This window comes from Pogona vitticeps, chromosome 4, assembly GCF_051106095.1.
Source record: "Pogona vitticeps strain Pit_001003342236 chromosome 4, PviZW2.1, whole genome shotgun sequence".
Classification (NCBI taxonomy): domain Eukaryota; kingdom Metazoa; phylum Chordata; class Lepidosauria; order Squamata; family Agamidae; genus Pogona; species Pogona vitticeps.
In genome coordinates, this window is record NC_135786.1 from 116,077,269 (window position 1) to 116,092,625 (window position 15,357).

At 40.7% G+C, this 15,357-nt stretch overlaps 1 protein-coding gene across 1 annotated transcript in view; it reads left to right on the top strand.

Moving 5' to 3' along the window:
* Positions 1 to 15,357, top strand: part of CACNA1E (calcium voltage-gated channel subunit alpha1 E) — a 509,386-nt gene that overhangs the window by 46,503 nt on the left and 447,526 nt on the right. Inside the window, exon 2 of the mRNA XM_072998149.2 lies at positions 5,609 to 6,083. Within this exon, the coding sequence (XP_072854250.2) occupies positions 5,632 to 6,083 (452 nt within the window). The 5' untranslated portion in view covers positions 5,609 to 5,631. The remainder of the gene's footprint in view (positions 1 to 5,608; positions 6,084 to 15,357) is intronic.

The following is a 15,357-nucleotide window of genomic DNA, read 5'->3' on the forward strand; positions in this document are numbered from 1 at the left end:
TTAAAAAATGTGAAACAATATTATAATAAAGAAATAAATGCTAAATAAATAAAAAATAACAGAAAAACATACGTAAAAACAGAACATAATTATATCTCATTAACAAAATTCTATTGGTTAGTTTTGTTGATATGTTGGTATAGGCATAACAGTATTAATCACAATGTGAACTGCTGCTAGCATACCTTGTCATGCACTAACTTATGCAACTGGTACAAAATAAGGGATTTGTTAATTAGTAGCAATTTGCTGTTGTAGTTGATACCATTATTCATTCACCAGCATAACTAACCAAGAGGATTCTGACCATTGTTACTCAAAAGCCACATGTTAAATAGTTACAGTGGCTCACCTAAATCATAACTAAGAAGAGACCAATCTAATGGCATTGGGGAAAGATGTCCATAGTCAGTGGTGCCCCAGAAAAACCTTGTTCTGGGTCCCCAACAATTTTATTTTTCTTGCTGGCGGGACGCATCAGATACCTTCAGGTATCCTGACTAGAGATGGTATTTTCATGTTTACACAAAGAAGAGGAAAACATGAATGAGGTGCTTTGCGTGTATGTTTGTGTGCTCTTTCAGTCATTACAGAAAGAGATCCTCTTAAACACAAATGAATTGTATCAACAAAAGAGGAGTACAAAATATTTGAGTGTTTTCATGTATCCCTCTATGAAGAATACATTTCCTTCTACTGTTTAACCTTTCTTTTACCCTTTGTCGAGTTACCTGAACATTTTTTATACAAGAGCATAACAGTTATCAGTAGCCAATCAGAACATACAATCTGTAAAACAGGGCTGGATTGGTTGGAACTCTGTGACAAATACCATTCTTAAAAAATGGAAGAGAAAAGCAACACCTAAAACATATTCAAAGCAGTAAGGCATAATAACTCATTTTAAAACCCCACTCAGACAGACAGTCACTAAGAAAAAGCTTGCAGATTTTCACCGGCTTGTGGAAAGTTAGCAAAGATGGCGCCAGCCTGGCCTCCTATGGGAGCTTCAAAGAAAACGCTGACTTGAAGGAGGTTGTCCCTTTTGTGTACAAGAAAAGGACCAGTGTATGAAAAGCATAAAAGCAAAAGAGGCACTCCCGAAAGGACCTGAAGCTAAACAAATATGTCCATTTAGACCACATGCATCACTAGCTCTGACCTCCAATCATTATGTGGCTTTAGGTGAGCACCAACAGCTTTAACTGCCCACAAGGGACAGTTTGAAATCCAGGGCAGTTGACCTAGGACAGATATAAAGTGGTCAACAAAACACACAACAGAGAGCAATGTGGTCACCTCATTTTTCACCGGCTGTAGTTTCGGTACACTCTTGTTTTTCGGTATCTTGTTTACTCAGGCTGCAATTACACTGGCAAATAGTACAGGATTTACTGTGGAAGTTGAATGGATGCATTTTTTTAAAGGCCAATGTGAATAAGCCTGGCCCTTTTTGCTTCACGTGCATAGTTTCTTCACTGCCGCTGTCAGATTTTACTTTTTTTAATAGCCAGAGTTATTTGAACAGTGTTTTCTTCATGTGACCAGTTGCTTTATTCTGCAACAGGACAGAGTGTTTGACTGTGGGTGGCATTCTGGTGATGTACTAAGTCAGGAATGATATTTTAAACAATGGGAACACCCTAGATCTTTCTTCCTATTTGAGCAAAGTAATTTTAACAAACATTTTTGAAAAACAAGCTGCCAAGTTTAGTGCTAGGTCACCTTATCACTGCATTGATAGTTTAGTACTGGATCACCTCTGAGTGAGCAAAAAGAAGAAGATAAAATTGATATGAAATAGAAGCAACTCATATGAACTACAGCACACTAACATGTTTCTGTAGTAAGTTTGTATGTGTTTGTACATTATGGAGAAGTTTGGAAAACTGTCCCTTTCCCCTAACAGCATGTAACACCTTTAAACAACCCACAGGCTTCAGAATGAACCATAAAAGTAGAGCTGGAGGTCAATGGGAGGGACTGAGGGCTGTGGGTTGAATCAAATCACATTGAAAGGAGGTGCCAGTGTGGACACTAGTACCAAAACAATCCATGGTCTCTGTATTCTTCAATATGGGTTGCACACAATGCACAATGAACATTCTATCCAGCCGTCACCCACTGAGTCCAGGATCAACTGGGACATGAACTGGGAGTTTTCTAGACTCTGTACTGTTACTGCATTGACATAGGCTGTTTCAGCCCTACAGCTGATCCAGGGTGGCTCTATTATTTCCTTGGTGAAAGTCTTGCTGTTACAAAGAAGCCCTACTGGAGCAGTTCACTCTTTTGTTTGTTCCTCCACATTATAGATCCTTGACATCTTTTCAAATGCATTCATTCTGTTCCACTGCTGTCTAGCCACACACATTACTGTCTGATTCATTAGAAATGTTGTCCTTGCAAACATGATCAGGCCAGAGAGTAAAGCCTATAGGAGCCAAAGTGAATGATACAGGTACCAGGGAGAGTTTTGTATCTAGAGGTGCAGCACCACCTACTGCTTGAGATGCTGTCTTGCATTTCTTTTGCTTTGTTCGGTGTTTATTAAGCAGCTGTAATAAGGCAACTTTGCTCCTCTACTATTCTGGGAAAGACTGAGGACCAGTGGGCAAGGAAGCGTTTGGAAAAATGCATCTGTTCCACAGAGTGCATGAGAGAAAGTTTTGTTCTGGGCTGGTCTAATTTACTCAAGCTGGGTTAGAGGATCTTCTCTAGAAAACTTAACTTTATTCTTCTAGTTTATATATTGGTTTTGTAGAAGCCTTCAATAGATAAGCTCCCATGTGTAGTTTGATAGACCTAACCACCCGTCACTAAAATTAAAGCTTGCGGCTGAGTCCTGATGATTGGTGGAATATCACTTTCCCTTTAAGGATCCAATTAAATTCCAAGGAAAACACAGCTAAGTGATTAATTTGTACTACCTCCTACAGCAAGCTTCCTTGGAAGATATGGTCAGCTTAGTAGTGCAACTGGCTAACAAAGCCTAGGGCTAATGTTGATATGGTCATCAATTACTGTATTCTGACTGACCAGTTCCATAATGAGCTGGCTATGGTGCTGATCGTTCCTGATTTCACCTGTTCTCTTGATGAGGATGGAGAACACAACCAGGATGCAGTCTGCATATCTTTATAAGCATTCTGGCTTCTTTCCTATTTAATTTCCTGGTTTTTCCATCTTTTTGGCGTGCCTCTGAGGTCTTTCATGCTTCACAGAACCCTTCGTTACCTGCACTACCCTTTACCATAGCAGAAATAAGTGATACCTTTAATCAGCCATTAATAATATAAAGGCACTACCCTTTGGAGCAGTTCAGTGCACTGAGGAGATCTGCAGAGCTCTTCGTGGTATTTTAGTTATTTCCAGAGCTGCTTCCTGGAACCCTTTATCACCTTGGTTGGTTAGTGACTTCACTTCTTTTGGTTCGCTGCATTCTGGATAAACCATTTCTGTATGAGGTGCTGCAGAGATCAGAAAGTGAAACTCTGAGTTTAGATGGGGGATGAGTGAGGTTCTGAGTATTTTTTTTCTCCCAGCTCTTTGAGGACAGACAGACTATAAGACAGCCTTTTGCACATCTCTTCAAAGGCAGTCTCCAGTTGTTTATAGCAGTAGTCCCCAACCTTGGGCCTCCAGATGTTTTTGGACTTCAACTCCCAGAAATCCTGGCCAGCAGAGGTGGTGGTGAAGGCTTCTGGGAGCTGTAGTCCAAGAACATCTGGAGGCCCAAGGTTGGAGACCACTGGTTTTTAGCTCCAGTTAGCATGCAGGAAATTCCAGGCTTATGGCTGGTATTTATGAATAAAGATAGACTCTTCTTCTGAAACTTATAACTATGATGTAAGGTACCATGTTTTTTGTAAGCTGGACAAGACCAACTTCAGCCCGTGAAAAAGAAATGAAGTAACTCATATATAAAAGTAACATTTTCAGTGCCACCCACTAAAGTTGAACCCTAATTTTTATCTAATTTTAGCTAAAACTCCCACTTTGTTGACTTTACGTCCTAATCTTTTTCTCCCAAGCATGTGCTTGGGACATGCTTGGGAGATTTTCTCCCAATCTGTTTCAATCTGTCTTTCTGTTCAATTTCAGAGTCTGAAGAAAAATTTCCAGTCATTAAGCACAATTAAACTCACATTGTATATCAGTAGTGATGAGAGATCCATTCATAATAATCAAAGCAACCAAATTCACAGCCATATGGAAACAGATCTCATCAAAGTTCTTCCAAGACAGGTCAGGGCTACTACAGGACAGTGGGAGATGGTCCGAAAATGTTTCACAATGTTGTTTTCCGTCATCTAGGTCCTACATAAAGCTATTGCATACCCCATGGAGGGGACATGACATACAAATGGCCATAGGAGGACATCTATTAGTTCCCAGATTGGGGAAAAAGGCATAGGGAAGTGTTTGATCCTCCTGGCCCCATCTCTTCAATCATTGATCTAATTTCTCTAACTCATCCTTCCCTACTAGCTGTTTTTGTTTGTGAAATATCTTTTTGGAGAGACGAATCACCTGTATTAAAGAAACCACATACACAGGTTTAGAAAGATCACCTTCCTACTGACATATGCTACATCTACAGATTAATTACATGCTTTTCATTTCCCTAGTGTCTCTTAATTGTGATTTTGCATTATTTCTTCTTGTAAAACTTAGCACAGATTTTAGTGGGGGAAAGCTGGACATTTTGATCACAGATTTGATCCATCTTGTTATGACCTAAATCCAAAACCCATAGAGAAAAGGATTGGCTGCAGAATTCACCAGAAGGTATTTGAAACTGGCTTAAAACTGTCTCTTCCATCTTCTCTATAGAATGATAAGGGAGGATCTTGTTACCTGGAGGAACAAAAGCTGAAGGCACAGTTGACTTGAAGTAACGCTCTGCATGCAGATTAGTGAATAACTTTACTCCCTGTCTGTGCAAATAAAGATATATGACCTTAACATTCTATCTGATGTGCGACATTGTGTAACTTGAAATCTATCACAAGCAGGGACTGGTTGAACAAATTGTATTAGCATAACTCTTTTATGTTTCCCACAGTATATATCCAGAGCTTGGAAACATTTTTCTTGGACCATGACTCTGGCAGTTGTCCAAACAAAGTAACTTTTCCAAGCTCTGGGATGTAGTGCATTGCTAAAGATGCAGTGATGGCCAACAGCTTTGGCAGTTTTAAAGAAGGATTAGACAGGTTCACTGAAGTTTGAATTTAGATTGGGTTGGGTGCACCTGGACTTGTAGATGTGCAAATAGGAATACATGGCACCACTGAAGGTGTAAGATAGGTATTAATACAACTACACTTTGTAGGGTAGAATCAAGGTCTTGATGATTGTTGATTTATCGTCTTATGCTTTTGTGTACATACATTATTGCTATGTGTGTGTATGGGTCTACTAAGAGGGCAACTACTAAGAGGAATAAATAAATAAATAAATAAACAAACAAACAAACAAACAAACAAACAAACAAACAAACAAACAAACAAATATTGCACTCCAGTTGGCAACCAAAACCTTCTGCTTAAAAGAAGTTCCAGACATATACCTGTTGATGACACATCTTCCCTTCCTTTTCTAGAGTGATGTTCTGCAACAGCATTCATGATGCTCAGCCTTGGCCCATGCTCCATCAGTGCTCACATTCTTTCTGAGGGAGGCTCTTTCCCTGCTGGGGAATCTACTGAACTGGACAGCAACCCCTTGAGGTGTGCCCTGGCCTTGCCAGAAGAAGAGACATGGCGGCAGCACCGTCTGGGTTTGATGCACTCCACTCAGTCTTGCAACTTGCTGGAGCCAGACACCTTGACAGACCCTCTTGTCTCACGGACTGCTAGCTTTGATGCCCTCTATGAACTACGCTCACAGGAGAGAGATTCCAGTTTGGGTCTGGATGGGAGCAGCACCTTTGATGTGGGGCAGAGCCAGCTCATCCCCGTCAGTCCTGAAGTCATCAAGCGCCGGCGAGGTGGTCTCATTGAACAGCGGGATATCATCAAGGCCCATGAAGCACACAAGATGCAGAGCACACCACAGGCCAGGCGGAAGGAGTGGGAGTAAGTACAGGACCAAGTTCAAAGCATATCTCCATCCTCTTGAATTGGCTGGGGAGGTAGCACTCTGCATCCTCTCCATTCCCCAGGTGAGACTACTTTGGTCTTGGGAAAATTACTTATTTGCATGAAAATTCACAGGATCCCTAATGGCCTTGAACGCTGAAGGATTATAAGAGTCACCGTCCAAAAAAGTAACTTTCCCAAGATCTCTGCTTGATTAGAAGAGACTCAGAGCAGGTCTTTCTGGTATGCTCTTGGGCGCATTCTGTCTTTCTTGCGTCTTCATACTCTTTCTACCACTTGTCTTCTAGCCTTTGTATTACTATTACTAATGAATGATGATGTGTTTTGTGTTCATATATCTATAACTATATCTATATCTATGTATACAGACAGACAGACGGATAGATGGATGGATGGATGGATGGATGGATGGATGGATGGATGGATGGATGGATGGATGGATGGATGCATGGATGGATGCATGGATGGATGGATGCATGGACGGACGGACGGACGGACGGACAGACGGACAGACAGACAGACAGACAGACAGACAGACAGACAGACAGACAGACAGATAGACAGACAGACAGACAGATAGATAGATAGATAGATAGATAGATAGATAGATAGATAGATAGATAGATAGATAGATAGATAGATAGATAGATAGATAGATAGATAGATAGATAGATAGATAGATAGATAGATAGATAGATGAACACAATATATATGAAGTTCAGGTCAGTGTCTGACATTTCTGGATGAGGCTGTAGGGATAATTTTGAAGAGCTGCTGTCAGTCAGTGTACACAATAGATACTAAGGTTGATGGACCAATGATTCAATCAGGTATTTTTGAATGGAAATGTATTTTATAAATGCTGGTAACAAGAGATGGAATTTTCAGAATGAACAGACTTCCAATCCCTTAAATCAGTGGGGACTTGCCAGGCTGAATTATACAACTGGATGTCTTGAAACCAGCAAGAGGTAGAGCCGCCCTCTCATCTCCTTGTGTTCCCATGCTGCTGCTTCAAACCATTAGAAAAATGTCCTGCTACACTGTGATGTTGTAAAAATAGAGGATCATTTTACTCTTGCAGGAACCAATCCTTTTGGGTATCTGGAGAGAGAGAGAATAGCCACAATCCAACACAGAAATTCGGATTTTATAATAGAGAGAGAGAGAGTTTATTGAAAGATAACAGTTTTATTCAGAAAAGGAAGAGATAGGAGTCTAAGACTCAAATCATGACAACTTGCCATAAAGAAAGGCCATTCCTTTATAGGAATGTCACTTATATCAAGCTGAGATCATTAGACTGAATGCCCTAGCTTTTTGATAGTTTACATACATTTTTTCTTCCATAGCCTTTAGTCTTATGGCACCACCTGGCATTTTATATAAAACATAAAAACTATACTGATTATATAGATACAATAGTGGGACACAATAACTGCTTAATGTTTTGAGAACAAAGGGTTAAATTGGTATAAGGGTGTTAGGAATGTCAGTCTGACCTTTCCTTATCTTCCTGGTCTGCTTGGCTCTGAACTGGGAGGGAAAGTATCCTTGAGAGGTGCTTAGAAATGTTTTAGGGCGAAGTTCCTTTTGAATAAGCTCCTTTGTGCTTTATATGCTACTTAAGACTTTTAAAGGAAATAGTTGATTGTATATATTGAAAAGGAAAAGGGGGAAATTTTAACTCACAGTGGGAGTCCGTGGAGGATTCCCTGCCACTTACAAAGGCGCTTAGGGGAAGGAGTTCTCTTGGAGGCTGCCCCTCTGGCCCCATCCTGGGACCTTTGTCTACAGCAAAATCCAGGTCAGTCACTACCATGAGGCAGGGACTCCATTCACAGCATTCTGCCATTCTTCCCGTAAAGAAGATCCTGATGCCATATATCTCCATTTCAAAACAAAATGCAAAATATATTCTAAATGTGATTGATTTGTGTTCAAGTCCAAATAACTTGAAGGCCTTTGGGCAGAACACCGCCAATTTGTGTGCAGAACTGGGAATTTTGACAAGGTGTTGCAATGAGGAATGCTCCAGAGTTTGTAATCTCTATTTCATTCTCGGTCTCTCTCTCTCACACACACTTGTCTTTTCTCTCTTCGTTCAGAAGGCAGCCAGCAACCCATGCTGGCAGTCCTTGCTGAATTGCTTTTTGGTCTCCCAATCCTTAAAACATGTAAAACATAAACAAAAGAGTTGTTCTGTGGTGAGCTTTTGTGAAGTACAGTCCACTTCCTCAGATACATGGAGCAGAAATGTTAGTCCACAGATTTATATATACATAGTGCTCATGCCAGGTCCTTGTTTGTTCACAAAGAAAGGAGTGTTTGTTTGTTTTTTCATTCATTTTGCCAACCTTTGGATTCTCTGGAACCCATCAATTCTGCCCTCTTGTGTGTGAATTATGCCATTTTGACTTCATAAAGATCTACACTAAATGAACTAAGTTAGTTCATGATTAATATGGAGGATAAATACATAAATTTCATTTGTAAATTTCTGAAAGCTTAAAGGATAATCTCTGAATGATTAAAAAAAGTATCTCAGACAATGTTACAATTAAAGACACTGTTAAGAGTGACGGTAATAACAACATTGTAACACATCAGATATAGAATACAGTAATAGAATATAAATGAGGTAAGATACCAAGGAAAAATACTATTTATAACCAGTAAACCAAGCTTCGGGGAAAAAAAGGAGGAGGATTATTTTAATGGTGGAAAGGCATACTGAAAAATGTGAGACGTTTCTGAAAGATATCTGTTTATATTCTATCCTTGATTGGCAAGGGCTCCTGGAACCCGAGAAGAGCTCCTAAAAGGGTTGTGACCCAAAAAAGGGGGGGGGGTTTGAGATTGGCTGCTTTGGGGCAGGTGACATCAAGGTGACATCACTGATAATGCATAGAGTGCACAGAGTGGAGTGTGGTGTGAGAATGAACCCAACTCCTTTTGCTTGTCCTCCACTCACACTGGTAAGGACTGCAACTGAAATGCAATTTGTAAATTGTACTTTTAAAACTATTCTTTGTCCTAGCTTAGTGCTATAGTGCTAGTATTGCACTGTAGTAATAAACTGACAGAGCACCAATACAAATGCTTACCCTGTCTTGTCATTTCAGCACTATTTCACTTGCTAAACATAAAAAGAGGTGGGGTTTAATGCTGGTGAAAGGAGTAGGAAGAGATGGAGATAATGGCAGAGAAGGGCGAGGGACAAGAGAGGATTGTGATGTGTGAACACTTGAAATGCACCTTCCTGGGATAAGTAAACATTTCTGTGTGAACCAGAGCAGCAACTGAGATGTCAGGGTGCGATACAGAGAAGTATGCAGAAACTTCAGACAAAATTCTGTGTGGTTACACACTCTGTGGAGCTTTGAATCCAAAGCTTTCAAGAATGATAATGCAAGAATTCTGGAAAATGAAGGTTCTCAGTCATGCAGAAATCTGGCACAGGCTGAGATAACTCACCTGTTGCAATGTTCAGGCCTCTTTTCTCTGGAGGACCACAAAAGCCAGTGACAGGAACATGAGAGAGGGGGAGTGGACACTTCCGAAAGGGAGATTCCCAAACTCCATAGGGGGCGTACATTTCAAAGGACTATAGATCTCTATCAGGTTTTGTGTACCCTTCATATGAGCTGTTCATCAAATCCATTTACAGGCACAGGTAACATACCGGTTCCATTTTCTTTATAAAAATATGCTTTGGCTTCCCACATTTATTACATCACCATTTCTGCACGCATTGTACCATCTGCACTGGGGAAAGTGTGGTGTGATTTTGAGTACAGGAAAGATTTGAAATAGAGTTGGGCAAACTTTGCAAGCAAGCTCCGTGCTTCACCACTGCCAGTGACCCTGTGGGGGTGAAGATGCCAAATTCTTAAATGATAGTAATTTACAGAAGACAGAGAGAAGGAGTCATGCATTGATGTACAGCTTAATACATTTCTCTAATTAACACCCTGTCATCATCTCTGCTAAGGATATTTATATATCATCCATCTTTTCTGCTTGTTGAGAGACATTTGTTTTGGTGTGCTTTTCTATAAAAGGCCACACAGTGTCATATTCCAGTATAGAATTGCAGGACTCATGAGCCACTTAACTGAACCAACCACAGATTTACTGTTTTGTTTTGTTTTGTTTTGTTACTTTGTTACATTATTTCTCATTAATCCTCTATTGAGCTCATAAATCTCCTCTTCCTCAGTTCATGCTGTTGCTGTTTCAACTTATATACTGTCTTATAGTGCTACAGCACTCCCTGGGTGGTTTATAACATAATTATGCAAACAACAGCATGCCTCCCCCCCCCGCGCGCTGGGTACTCATTTTACTGACCTCATGGAAGGCTGAGTGAACCTTGAGCCAGTTACCTGAGCCTGTCAGGGTCAAACTCAGGATGTGAGCAAAGTTTTGACTGCAATGCTGCAGTTTAACCACTGCACTACAGTTCATGCTCACAATCACTCTGTCCTGCAAAACTGAGGACAGAGTGATGGGTCTAGGTTTGCCAGTTTGCTTCCAACATATGTCACACCAATGAATTAATGTTCTCCTGTAGATTCTGATACTGATTTCATGTCCAGTCTTTCTCTTTTCCTATTGCCTTTCATTTTTCCTAGCTTTATTGCCTTTTCCAGTGAGTTTTGTTTTCTCATGGTATACCCAAAATACAATAGCCTCAGGTTAGTTATCTTAGCTGCTAGTGGAAATTTGCATTTGATTTAATCTCAGAACTACTTATTTGACTTTCTGGTGGTTCTTGATATCCATAAAGCTCTCCTCCAACACCATGTTATGAATGAATCAGTGTTTTCTTTCCTGTCAACTTTCTTCGTTGTCCAGCTTTCACATCTATACGTGGTAATCTGCAATACCATAGTACAGTATAGTTGATTTTTCCTTTGCTTCTCATCTATCATTCCCAATGTTTAGAGTTTCATCAGTCATTTACTGAAGGTCTTCTTTTAATTTGAGTACCAGGAAGTCTTTCTGCACTCTTCCCCAATAAATATCTCTGGTTTCCACCCACAGTTCCTCTGATTCACTTGAGTTTAGTAATGCAGATTTGTTCCTTACATCATATTTATGAATTTTATTTAAATTATATTTTGGAAGTATGATTAGTTTAGTTATTCAGCTTTAATCTAATTTTTGACATTAACATGGTCTGCACCATGGTTCTCTTTTGGTCTTGAAGAGATAGTAGAGCTCTCTTCTAATAGTTTTTAACAATGAGGCAAGACATAGCACAAGGGGTTGTGGCCTATAATTCAGCCAAATTTTGCAGAAAACCTATGAAAATAACAAAAAGTTGAAGTCTATGCTTTAGCCACAGATGCTGAAAAAGAAGAAATTGAAAGTTTTTATGCAACTCTCTTGAGGAGAAACAGATCACACTGGATGACTGGAAAGTGCAAATAGAAAATAAAGGAGAGCCATATATTAGAGGAAAATTTGGCCAAGGAGTTAGAAGCAAAGCAGGAAAGTGATTCATAGATTTGTAGAATTTGTTTATTGCAAATAGATGCTTCAGGCAAACTAACAGATGATCCTACACAGGGATATCGCTGGATGGCTTAGGGACTAGAATCTGCATTTTTTTCGGATCCTTCATTCTAACCATATTGGCTTTTTCAGTATAGGACCTCTAACATCTAGAAGTAAATGGTCTTATTTTCAGAGAGATAGGTCTCATCTAGCTAGTGTGCTGCTTGGCTTGCTGGGTCACTGATCTGGAAGAGCTTCGTTGTCTCCTATAATCTCTTCCCTCTGTACATGTTTTAGGTATAGCAAGAAAGCAGAGAGCAAGGGCCTTGCGTTCTGTTGCCCCTTTTTATTTTGGGATGTTTTTCAACTGTTCATTTACTCAGAAGCTTGGGAAACATATGCAAAAAGTTATTGAAGAGACTCTAGTTCACCTGCATGCAGGGTAGCAAAAGTGTAATATTCCCAAATATTGTTGTTGTTGTTGTTTAATCATTAAGTCGTGCCCGACTCTTCCTGACCCCATGGACCAGAGCACGCCAGGCCCTCCTGTCTTCCACTGCCTCCCAGAGTTTGGTCAAATTCATTTTGGTAGCTTCAATGACACTGTCCAACCATCTCATCCTTTGTCGTCCCCTTCTCCTCTTGCCTTCACACTTTCCCAACATCAGGGTCTTTTCCAGGGAGTCTTCTCTTCTCATGAGATGGCCAAATTATTGGAGCCTCAGCTTCAGGATCTGTCCTTCCAGTGAACACTCAGGGTTGATTTCCATCAAAATGGATAGGTTTGTTCTCCTTGAAGTCCAGGGAACTCTCAAGAGTCTCCTCCAGCACCACGATTCAAAAGCACCAATTCTTTGGCAGTCAGCCTTCTTTATGGTCCAGCTCTCATTTCCATACATCACTACAAGAAAAACCATAGCTTTGAATATGCGGACTTTTGTTGGCAAGGTGATGTCTCTGCTTCTTAAGATGCTGTCTAGGTTTGTCATCGCTTTCCTCCCAAGAAGCAGGTGTCTTTTAATTTCGTGGCTGCTGTCACCATCTGCAGTGATCATGGAGCCCAAGAAAGTAAAATCTGTCACTACCTCCATGTCCTCCCCTTCTATTTGCCAGGAGGTGATGGGACCAGTGGCCATGATCTTAGTTTTTTTGATGTTCAACTTCAGACCATTTTTTTTTTGCGTTCTCCTCTTTCCCAAATATACCCAGCTGCTATTTATGGGTGTGGTGGAGACTTGAAACTCAAGATTGCTAGAAGTTGTGGAGGATAGTTACATTGCATAAGTTAACACAGGTTGAAAAGGTACCAAAGAAGGAAACATAAATACAGTATAGAGATTGTCTGACTGAGCTGGACCAGCCTTTTCTGTCCTTGTGCAGTGTTACAGCTGCAGCAGCAGCTAGCCCGGGGTGGTCTGGAATTCAAAGAAGGGCACCCCCACCCCCTGCTGTTGCTTTGCCAGGAACAGTTTCAAGAGGCCTGCTTTTTCTCACTGAGTGTTCTCTTGAGTATCATGCCTTGTTGTGGAATTGGCAAGGCAGACCTTTCAACAATGCAGCATTGTTCACAGGCAGTGTGGTCATTTATTAGAACCCTTGGTGGAGCCAGTGACTGTGCTGTGGAAATAAAGACCCCCTTTACTGATGCACAGGATCTGTTAAAGCCAAATATAACACAATATTCGAGGAATGAATGCAGCAGTGACCTCCTCTCCTAAATGTGCTTCATTGTGGCTGCTTGCCATAAGGCAACAGATGGAACAACAAGTGAAGGAATCACTTTCCCCTGCACTTGCTGAGTTGCTGATTTACAATTAGATAATGCTCAGAGTGTGAACTGGGTGTATCACAGCTTAGGGTGTCAGCTGGTGAATCAGGTTAGTTCAGATGTCCTTGGGCATGCGAGGTGCCACTCGTCAGTACCAAAGGTGCATCTGCCCAGTTCATCACCACCCCATCCCTGCTAGCTGGCAAGTGTCTGCTGCTGGCAGCCATCCCCTGGAGCCACCACTCAGTTGCCCCCCATGGACTGGCTGCCCCTAAACCACTTTTACTGCAGCTTGAATGATTTGCTTGAATTCAGTTTTTGTTTTGAGGCATTTTCAGGGGGTGGGGCAAGGGCAAGAAGAAATTAAACTGAAGTAGTGGATAACAAAACCAAGAATATCCGTTTTAGAAAGCTTAGGATTTATATTAAATAACTACCTAACAAAAGAATCATTTGTGTAGAAGGCTGTCTCTCTCTCTCAATCATGATGATTTTTTCTAGCTCGTTGCAAATGTTAGAGGCGAAATTCCACAGGAAGATATGCCTGCCTGAACCTAGGCACTAGGTTCTTCTGTCGTGTTTGGCTATCCATCTAGAACCTTTTCCGAAATTGGATAGGGATGGGAACTGAGGCTCTAGAAATACCCCAATGCCACATTAGGCCTTTTCTGTGTCCTCTGGTTATTATATGTATATGCCACCAGGTTATATATTTTTCTGCCAATTCTATATGACAGGGGATCTAGTCACTTAGACATCACCAAAAAGGAGGCTTATATTAGCAAAAAAAGAGCATACTGAGCTGCAAATTTAACTGCATATTTTAGATTTCTAGCAACAGATAAAACAGATAAGAAAAATAGAGATGATTGTTATAATTTTACAAATAGCACTACAATGCATCTCATTTCCTTCAAAGAGGACACCTTCAGACAGAGGGCTGTCCTCTGTAAAGAAAAGAAAAAAGAAAAAAGACATGTGGCCAACTCTCCCACTATTTTGGTGCTGACTGATGGTGTGCAGCTTCAAGGGCCACCCAGAGTAGACCTCTGGTCTAGATGGGTGGGGGTAGAAATATATATATGGATGGATGGATGGACGGACGGACGGACGGACGCCCTAAACTCAATTTTCACAGTTCTTACTCTTGAACTAGGATTAACTCAGCCCTTCAAATGGGAGAGACATTCAAGAGGGCTATCCTCTGTTAAAGAGGGCATGTGAACACCCTACCTTCCCTATGAAACCATCAGCTCTTTAGTTGTGTTTAAGCATATTGTTACTTTCAGAATTGATGCCACTCAACATGATCCTTTTTATGGCAAGGACACCCACTGTTCATATTAACAACAATATGCCAGTGTACGTTAATGGCATGCAGCCAGAATGTGAAGTTTTGCTATGGCTTTCTAACCTGTATTATATTTATTTGCATGGTGGCCTTCTATGCAAAAGAAACTTCCCACGGCATGTATTAAACGTCCAAAAATTGAAATGAATTGTGTGTGTTTAGCATTCGTGAAATTCTGGCCTAGATACCTCCCAACCTTAGTAGTTCCATCTGTTCCTGAAAACATAAGACTGGCATCAGAAGAATAATATTTTTAAATATATTCACATGTGTGCAATTGCTTAGACATCAAACTGCCTACACCAATGTCAGCATGCACAACATGATGTTTTCACAGCATTGGATTGCTTTGTGCTAAACTTTCTCTACCTCTTCTACAGCCCCTGACACTATTTTTAAAAAATACATCTGCTGCCTCCCCAGATGGCCCTTCTGATCACATTGCACATTCTTAAAAGCTGAACTGGGCAAAAGAGGTCAATTAAGGAATTATCCAGGCATTCTTTACGTTGAGATGCTCAAGACCACTGTTGGAAAGATGCCTAGGGCTTCACACACACAAAAAACCCATGTTGGTTAAAAAGCTAAGAATGGAATGTGTTAAGAAATCTTTATAGTTAAGTACG